The 10,131-nt window shown below is 35.3% G+C and overlaps 1 protein-coding gene across 1 annotated transcript; it reads left to right on the top strand.

Moving 5' to 3' along the window:
* The first annotated feature begins 343 nt into the window (after positions 1-343).
* On the top strand, positions 344-9,931 carry LOC306887154 (GATOR2 complex protein MIOS). The gene is made up of 11 exons (XM_079444696.1): positions 344-420; positions 1,292-2,628; positions 3,686-3,784; positions 3,969-4,223; positions 5,839-6,008; positions 6,144-6,209; positions 6,288-6,446; positions 7,388-7,540; positions 7,958-8,162; positions 8,258-8,387; positions 8,936-9,931. Exons 2-11 carry the CDS (start codon positions 1,323-1,325, stop codon positions 9,024-9,026), a joined length of 2,634 nt encoding a protein of 877 aa, XP_079300822.1. The 5' UTR covers positions 344-420; positions 1,292-1,322; the 3' UTR covers positions 9,027-9,931.
* The last annotated feature ends 200 nt before the right edge of the window (positions 9,932-10,131 follow it).

Raw genomic sequence — 10,131 nt, 5'->3', positions numbered from 1 at the left:
TGCGAAATTGATATGAAAAGTCAAACTTGTAAAGTAATGACAGTTACGACATAATTCAACTTTTCATGTCATAAAGTTATTTTTCTCATAATTTAGACTTTTTCATATATTATGTCATAATTTTGACGTTGTAATCTCAGAAGTGCGACTTTTTATGGCATAATAAAAATATATTTTTGTGTATGTGGCGAAAATGAGTTGATTATCTCTAGTTCACGTTTGATTTAATTTAATTGGTTTATGTTATGCATTTACCCGACAGATTATTTATATGATGCTCGTTCTTCTCTGCTCGTCGATGTCTGTTATAGTGCTTAGACGAAGTGGGACTTTTATTTTGTGTGACGTTGTGTTTACAGTCTGCACTGCTTCCGACTTCACGCGACCTAAACAAACTTCAAGCATGTTTGCACGTCAAATGTGAGTTTATATTTATCAAACGCTCATGAACACAGCTGTCATTTATTTATATTTTATAGCATGGTTTATTATGTGTCTTCATATAGTGACTGGCGTCTGTCATTAGCTGTTTCCGGTTTAGAAAAGGTTGCAATGGTTAGTTTAGCTATAGCTGACCGGCTAACTCACTCTTATTAAAATCAACAGTAAGTAAATAAATAAAAAAAAGCACTTTATTTTTTTTTATCTTCAGTTATTTAATGTTTACATCTTAACACGAAGTGACAGAATCATGAAGCGATCTTATTAATGATTTTATTTAATTTAATGTTTATTTCAACACATTAAACACATTATTGCTTTAACCATCTAACGTTACTTGAATTTTCTCTTAACTTTGGTAATGTCATCGTAACATTTGTTTTCATTATCTTTCATTTCATGTGCAACTTTAATGTTTAACTTTAACCCTTTGATGTAATGTATGAATTATGAAATCATAAAGAGAAAATAATTCTTTATATATATATATATATATATATATATATAATGTACACACACACACCCATATATATATATATATGCTTGAATATTTCACAAATAATAGTATAAACAATAAAACAATTTAATAAAAATAAAGTTTACAATAGTAAATAAATAATAATTGTTTTATTATTTATAATCATATTAATTATATGTAACTAATTTTTTTTAAATAATAGCATTATATTATGTAGATTGTAATATTATATTATATTAAGGAATAACTATATATGCCCACACACAATATATGATATGTAATATGTCTATAAATATATTAATTCATCCAAGTATTGGTAAAATAGTTGAGGTGTGTAAGTGCTATATAAATAAGATGCTTTATTATTCGCAGGTATCTGCACTGAAGAAACCACTGTCCTGCCATGTCGAGCGGCTATAAGCCAGATATCCTGTGGTCTCCCCATCACGCCGACCGCTATGTGATCTGCGACACTGAACTCAGTCTGTATCGGATCGGACCTGCAGGAAGCTCCGAGACCAAAGCCGGCGCCCTTCCGCTATCCGAGGAGACGGCGGCCACGCTGCTGGCCATCAACTCCGACACCCCGTATATGAAATGTGTGGCCTGGTATCCCAAACAAGAGCCAGAGTGTTTGCTGGCTGTGGGACAGGCCAACGGACGAGTCGTCCTGACCAGTCTGGGACAGAGCCACAACTCCAAATGTAAGGAGCTGGTGGGTAAAGAGTTTGTACCCAAGCACGCCCGTCAGTGCAACACACTCGCGTGGAACCCGGTGGACAGTAACTGGCTGGCGGCTGGTTTGGACAAACATCGGGCTGATTTTTCCGTTCTCATATGGGACATAAGTAGTAAGTTTTCTCCCGAAGCGGTTCCTGCTGAGAAGGTTCGTCTGTCTGGAGATGTGGACTCTGGGTTGGTGGTGACCAAACCGCTGTATGAGCTCGGACAGAACGATGCATGTCTTTCTCTTTGTTGGCTCCCTCGTGATCATCAAAAGTTACTCCTGGCCGGGATGCACCGAAATCTGGCCATCTTTGACCTACGCAACACCAGCCAGAAGACGTTTGTGAACACCAAAGCCATCCAGGGTGTAACGGTGGATCCTCACTTTCAGGATCGTGTTGCATCCTTCTTCGAAGGCCAGGTGGCCATCTGGGATTTGCGTAAATTCGAAAAACCGGTCTTTACTTTGACCGAGCAGCCCAAACCTTTGACTAAAGTGGCATGGTGTCCCACTCGCATGGGCCTGCTGGCCACGCTCACGCGGGACAGCAACATCATCCGGCTGTACGACATGCAGCACACGCCCATGCCGTTTGGTGACGAGGTGGAGCCCACCATCATTGAGCGCAGCGTCCAGCCCTGCTGCGAAAGCATCATCAGCAGCTTTGCCTGGCATCCGTCCGCCCAGAACCGCATGGTGGTGGTGTCGCCCAACCGGGTCATGAACGACTTCACCGTGTTCGAGCGCATATCGCTGGCCTGGAGCTCCACCACGGCGCTGATGTGGGCGTGCGGGCGGCACCTGTATGAGTGCACGGAGGACACCGGTCAGGGGGCGGCCGCTGCTGAGAAGGACATGGCCACTAAGATGAGGGAGCGAGCGCAGTCTCGTTATGGCCACGACACCGTGCAGGTGTGGAGGAACCACGTGCTGGCCGGAGGAGACGACCCGCAACTGAGGTCGCTCTGGTACACGCTCCATTATATCCTTTACTGTAGCGCTGCGGCATTACAGGAGACGACTGAACCTTTCAAAGCATATTGTGTCAAAGTTATTGTTGAATGTTTACCTAAAAACCTAACTATTAATTGTTGTTTCAGAATGTTTTGCTGTTTACTTGACTGATGATTTTTTATTATTATTATGTGTATTTTATTATATGACTTTTGATTATATATATAATAATACAACATAATTAAAATATATATTACATTATTAATTATATAATAATTGCATTATTATTTACATAAAGTAATAATTGTAATATAATGATAATTTTAATATATTTTTTTTTATTATTAGTAGTAGGAGGAGTATATGGTCTGTATATTAAGATCTGACCTTTGAATAGACAATAATATTAGTAGTAATAATAAAAATAATAATAATGAAACGTTGTTACTATATATATATATATATATATATATATAGACACACACTGTATATACTGTCTATATAAATATTTATAGTATATAATATAATATAAATTATGTATATATAGCTAGCTTTTATAAACTTTTTAATAGACACTAATAATATAATAATGTAAAATAATAAGGAATAACAATATTGTTACTCTTATATATTTATATATGCATTACTCTCTCTCTTTTTCTCTGTATATATATATATATATAGTTTGTATATATGTAATGTTTATTTTATTATTATTATTTTTTATTTTTATTTTTTTTTACAACTTTTTACTAGTTTAGCATGAAGTCTGGTCTGCTTTACATCTTATTCTTAAAAAAAAATCTTTCAGAAAATTGCATAATATTTTTTCTGTAATTTCACTTTCAAAAAAAATATTTTTGTATGAAACAATCTGTGGCATCTGACATTGGAAACTAGACATCGTTAAACAAAAAGATATACGTTTTAACTTAACATGAAATTCTTTTGAGAAATGTTCACAATTCTTATCAGTTTACTATTTGTAAATCACTGGAGTGATTGGTTCATTTTCATGTTGTCATATTCTTGTTTATGTGGTATTGTTCTATTTGATATCTTTATATTTCCTATGCAAGTTTTACTTATGAAAGAGTACACTGAAAATGTGGAGCAGAAGCAACAGAGCAATAAACAGTCGCTCATCTACTCAGGCATCAAAAACATCATCAAGTCCACATCTGGTAAGTGCAAACAGCACAATATCTGTTCTGATCACATTTTCTGTGAACATGATGATTGTTGTACAGATGAGCAAAAGTATTTACAGTACAGTAGAAGTATTTCTCATAGATGTCTGCTAAATGCCTCAGTCAGCCTCATGGTATCTGTCACTGGAGGCCCTCTAAAGAAATGTCTCTCTTTCAGGAACTACAGAGACACGGCGCTGCTGGTCGGGTTCAGACAGGCAGACTGATGTACCGCGGTACCACAGCGAGGAGCGCAGTCTGGCCCTGCAGCTGTGTGGCTGGATCAGTCGAGGGCCTGACATCGATGTGGAGCCCTTCCTGAAGTCTCTGGAGCAGGAAGGCGAGTGGGAGAGAGCCGCTGCTGTCGCCCTCTTTAACCTGGACATCCGACGGGCCATTCAGATTCTTAATAAAGGAGCTTCAGCAGAGAAAGGTACAGGACTGGACTGGAGGAACATTGTCCAGCCAGTGACAGTGACTAGAAAACTCACAAAGCATGTCAAGAACTGGTCAACCCCGAGAAAAAAAAAAAAAAAAAAAAGGAATTAAATTTTGCAGCAAAAATGAATCGTATTTTTAAGATTTTTTTGCTCAGTGGCATTATTTTTATGCAAATTAACCACACTTTCCTCCACAGTTCCTGTGCTGCAAAAAAATTAAAACATGTAATGCAATAAAAAATCAAATATATATTCAAATATATAATATCTGATAGAAATGACATAGTTTATTTATTTTTATTTATTAGTTTCATTTAATTAGTTATTTTAGTACTTAAACTAAATGAAAATTAAAAAATAAATGCTGCCTTGGGAAACTGATTAAAAAATTCTTTCCTCTTAAATTGGGTAAAAATGTTTCCTGGACATGTGAGAGCCATGTCCAAAAACTTTTTTACTGATGCCAAAATTGTTTTTAATGATATGACCAATATTATAAATGTGTGCTACTTTGCTTCTGTTTTTACTTCTTCAGTGTTGACACTAAAACTCCATTCTCTACATATAATGCACAGTAAAAAGATGCATAACTAGATACATAATAAACATACACAGTATGAATGGATGAAAATAAGCCCTGATATGTGTAAAAAAAGCCTCTATTGGCTGATAAGGATATATCATTTATCTCTATTGGAGAGTTATTTAAATTAGAGAAAAACAATTTCTAAAAACAAATGTTCCTCTAGGGGATTTACAGGAAGTCCTGTCCTCGGATGAATGTTAGAAGCACTGCGTGAAATCCAGGCTAGAAAGAAACACTGAACGCCATCAGCTGCCTGTTTGCAATCAAAAGTGATCCTTCTATACTGACAAAATGACAAAAGCATGGCTTGCATTACACAATGATAGCTGTTTAATATTAAATGCCGAAAGCCGTAGATGCATACGGCATATGGAGCTGTTTGCTTATCATTCATAATTGACCGTTGTTTGGGTTTTAAGCACAATTTGTTTTGGCTGAAGGAAACAGATCAAATCTTTTATAATCTTTATAAAGGGTGTTTTTTTTACACCTATTGCCATAAGGTTTTTGTCTCTACATTGTGTTTTGTTTGCACTCAACAAAAATGGCATATATTGTTCTTTCTTCCTTAGAACACAAAAGAAGTATCATTGATATACAATATCTATCTATCTATCTATCTATCTATCTATCTATCTATCTATCTATCTATCTATCTATCTGAGTTATATTTTATTTGTTTTTGAATTATATTTTATTTGTTGTTCACAAATTTTATAAATATATAATTCATTTATATATATATATATATATATATATATATATATATATATATATATATATATATATATATATATATATATATATATTTTTTTTTTTATATATATATGTTTATTAGTTTTAGGTTGTTTTAGTACTTAAAGTTAAATTAAGTTTATTTAATTTTATTTCAGTTCATGTTTATTTTATTTTGAGTACCAAAAATATTTTTTCTTGGTTTTAGTCTTAGTTAACTATAATAACTTTGATCTTGAAAATGTGCAAATGCATCTTGTTTTCTGTTTCCTTTATGTTGTGATCAGGTGATCTGAACCTGAACGTGGTGGCCATGGCTCTGTCGGGCTACACCGATGAGAAAAACTCCCTGTGGAGAGAGATGTGCAGCTCTCTCAGACTCCAGCTGAAGAAGCCGTACCTGTGTATCATGTTTGCCTTCCTCACCAGCGAACCTGGCGCCTATGATGCTGTCTTGGTATGTTAATAAAAAACTAATCAGAGTATTGTGCTTAAAAGAATATTCAATATTGCACCGAATTTAAAATATGCAATTGTAGTTGCTAAATATTGAGGTTAATTATTTAATAAAAGTGTGTTTTGTGTTTTCTAGTATGAGAGTCGTGTGGCTGTCAGGGACAGGGTGGCATTTGCATGTATGTTTCTAAACGACGCTCAGGTAAGACCTGCTCACCCCTGAGTTTATCCAAGTCTCATTGTGCACTATATAATACACTGTCATTTCTCCTCTCTTAAGTTGCCTCGTTACATAGACAAGCTGACCAATGAGATGAAGGAGGCTGGTAATCTGGAGGGCATCCTGCTGACAGGACTGACGAAAGATGGAGTGGATCTCATGGAGAGTTACGTAGACCGGACCGGAGACGTGCAGACGGCCAGTTTCTGCATGCTCAAAGTAAGTGAATGTCCAGTAACAGAACAATACATGATAAATACAGTTACATAAGAGAATGATCTGCTCTCGGATGGATGGATGGATGGATGGATGTTTTGGGTCAGTTCATTTCTTATGTTTTTAAAAGAAATCTCGTGCTCAACAAAGCTGCATTTATTTGACCAAAATACAGTAATATTGTGAATTAGTATTATGGTTTTAAAAAAACCGTTTTGTATTTTATTTGATTTTAAAATGTAATATATTCCTGATGCAAAGCTGAATTTTCAGCATCATTACTCCATTCTTCAGTGTCACATGATCCTTCAGAAATCATTCTAATATGCTGATTTGCTGCTCAAGAGACATTGCTTATTTTTACCAATGTTTTACCAACAGTTGTGTTGCTTCATATTTTTATGGAAACCGTGATACATATTTTTTTTCAGGATTCTTTGATAAAAGGAAATTTCAAAGGAACAACATTTATTTGAAATAGAAATCTTTTGTAACATTATAAACGACTTTACTGTCATCTTTGATCAATTTAATGCATGCTTGCTGAATAAAAGTATTAATTTCTGTCAGAGAACAGTAGTGTATATTGCAGAAGCAATAATATATGAAAAAGTAAATGCAAACAAACTAAGATGTTCATTAGATGGATGAATCTAATTGTTGTACATTTACTTTTTGCATTGTATTGACTCTTTCATCCAAAGTGACTTACAAAAGAGGAGCAAAAGCTATTTGCCACTGAGTCAACATGTATTTGTAATATACATTAGTATGTTTATTAGACAGCTAGATTAGAAAGCAAGCTAGAGAAGAGAAATGCTAAGAAGAAAAAGAAGTGTGACTGTGTGTTGTTAAACCAGGAAAACTGATGTGGATTGAGCTCTACCTCATAATTTCCAGATGAGTGTGTTAAATGTTGATTTATGTGGTGTTTGTGGTGGCAGGGCTCCCCAGGAGAGGTGCTGAAGGACCCTCGGGTGCAGTGCTGGATTGAGAACTATCGCAACCTGTTGGATGCCTGGAGGTTTTGGCATAAACGGGCTGAATTTGACATTCATAGGAGCAAATTGGATCCCAGCTCAAAACCACTTGCACAGGCTAGAATCAAGTTGTTGTTTTTATTCCTGGCAGTTGTTAAGTCTTGATTATGGATGCATGATATAATCAGACACATTTGTATAGTTTAGTGATTTTTATATACAGTATATATATATATATATACATACATACATACATACATACATACAATTTTACTATTATTAAACAATTCTAGATTGGAAAAGGGCAGTTTTTTTTTTCTTAAATATTTTAGTGATTTATAATATTGTTTAGAATATTTATAATATTGTCTAGATTTATCGGCGCATCCCTAGCTTTGATATTTAGTTCATATGTATCATGAATTTATATAATTCTTTGTACCATATTTATACTTACATTTTGTTTTTATGTTGGCTGATTTCTTCTATTATTTTTCTTATTTATTCTGATTCCTTTACATATGTTCTGTGCAGGTGTTTGTGAGCTGTAACTTCTGTGGAAAGTCTATATCATATAGCTGCTCAGCGATGCCTCATCAGGGCCGTGGATTCAGTCAGTACGGGGTCAGCGGGTCACCAACCAAGTCAAAGGTCACCAGTTGCCCTGGCTGTCGTAAACCACTTCCACGCTGTGCCCTCTGCTTAATGAACATGGGCACCCCTGTGTCCAGCTGCCCAGGTAACAGACGGATCATTTAAAGTTATTCTTGATATATGATACCATAATGCAAATGTGTTCAGTTCACAGTTCACTCATCTCGTCTATCTTATCAGGCACAGGAAAAGCGGATGAGAAAGCCGATCTCACACGAGACAAAAAGCTTGCACAGTTTAATAACTGGTTCACCTGGTGCCACAACTGCCGGCACGGTGGTCACGCGGGTCACATGCTCAGCTGGTTTAGGTAGGAGTCATATGCACCCATATTCTGCCATTTATTTGATGACCTTATAAATCAAAATGCAATGTATTCAAAAAGGACGCATTCAATTGATCAAAAGTGATAGTAAAGATATTTCTAACGTTACAGAAGATTTCTACTTCAAATAAATTCTTTTGAACCTTCTATTTATCAAAGCGTGCTGAAAAGAAAAGTATCACAATTTCCACAAAAATATTACGCAAAATATTCGTTTCTTGAGCAGCAAATCAGCATATTAGAATGATTTCTGAAGGATCATGTGACACTGAAGACTGGAGTAATGATAATAAAAATTCAGGAATAAATTACATTTTAAAATAAATTTGAATAGAAAACAGTTATTTTAAATTGTAATAATATTTCACAATATTACTGTTTTACTGTTATTACTGTATAAATGCAGCCTTGGTGAACATAAAAGACGTCTTTCAAACAGGTTAAAAAAATCCATCCAACCCCAATCTTTTGAACTGTAGTTTATAGTATTAACTATAACATTTTAAGTGCAATTATATCGTCTTTTCTTTCAGAGATCACAGTGAGTGTCCCGTTTCGGCCTGCACCTGTAAATGCATGCAGCTGGACACCACAGGCAACCTGGTGCCTTCTGATAGTGTATGAAGGCCTTTCTGATTTAAATCTTTCACATTACTAGAAACCAGCTACCAACAATAGTACTGTAAGTGAAGATGGCAAAGTTCCCACCGTTTCAGAAGTTAAAGACAAGCATATGTGTCTTTTCTGAAGTGATCCGCACACCTCACTGGTATTGAAGTTGACGACAGGTGCTCTATTGTCACAGGAACTAAAGCAGTTAGATTGTTAGGGTTATGTTTCCCATGATTAACTCCACCCACCCACAGGCAGTTGTGTTTTCTCAGACATCTGACCTTCTCAAGAGAGAATCCATGTGAATGTCTGACCTATGCATTTGTGGTCCAGTAGCGGGAGTTTCTATGAATAAATCAATTTCAGTACCAACTTTAGAAACAGGGAAAGAGATACCACAATAATTTAACCTGAGGAGTTTGAATGCATGTAAGGAATGTTTTGTTTAAACCTTAGATGTGCTTTCACACGGTTCATAACTACTTCCACTACTTTCCTTTGAGTTTAGCGATGTATATTGTTTTATTATTCTGTATTTATTGCATATTACTTCATATACCACACTGAACATCAGTCAGCTGTTGAAAATTTGATTTGTCAGAGACGTACAATACAGGTCAAATGATCTTCACTGGAAAATAGTAAGGTGTCTATTCAGTTTGTTTTAAAAATTGCTTTTAACAAATAACACAAAGTGATTTTTGTTGTTTAAGATGCGAAGGTTTAACATTAGTTCTGGCTAAGTGTTGCCTTTTTGTATCCAAAGGTAATGCTGTTTTGTAATGCTTACCTTAATTTATTGCACAATCAATGCAAAACTTAACATCCTAACTATTTAAACGATCGTGTCTTTCTTTTTTGAAAAGCAAAAAGAACTGATTGACGACTGATGTTATTAAAACATTTTGTGAAGGAGTTTTGAATGCAGTATTTTTTTCTTCAATACAGATTTTCAGTTTTATGACAAAGATATGCAGTAGCAGAAATGAAGAGTTAAACTGTTTAGATTAAGTTTCAATTCTTTACCTTCTGTGTAAAATATCTGAGTCATAGGTCACCCAGAAAAGCCTATTTTAGACCTATATTTCAGGGCCGTACAAGTATTTTTTTTTTTTAA

The sequence above is a fragment of the Barbus barbus genome, assembly GCF_936440315.1.
Source record: "Barbus barbus genome assembly, chromosome: 21".
Classification (NCBI taxonomy): domain Eukaryota; kingdom Metazoa; phylum Chordata; class Actinopteri; order Cypriniformes; family Cyprinidae; genus Barbus; species Barbus barbus.
This window is presented reverse-complemented; position numbering and strand designations above follow the sequence as displayed.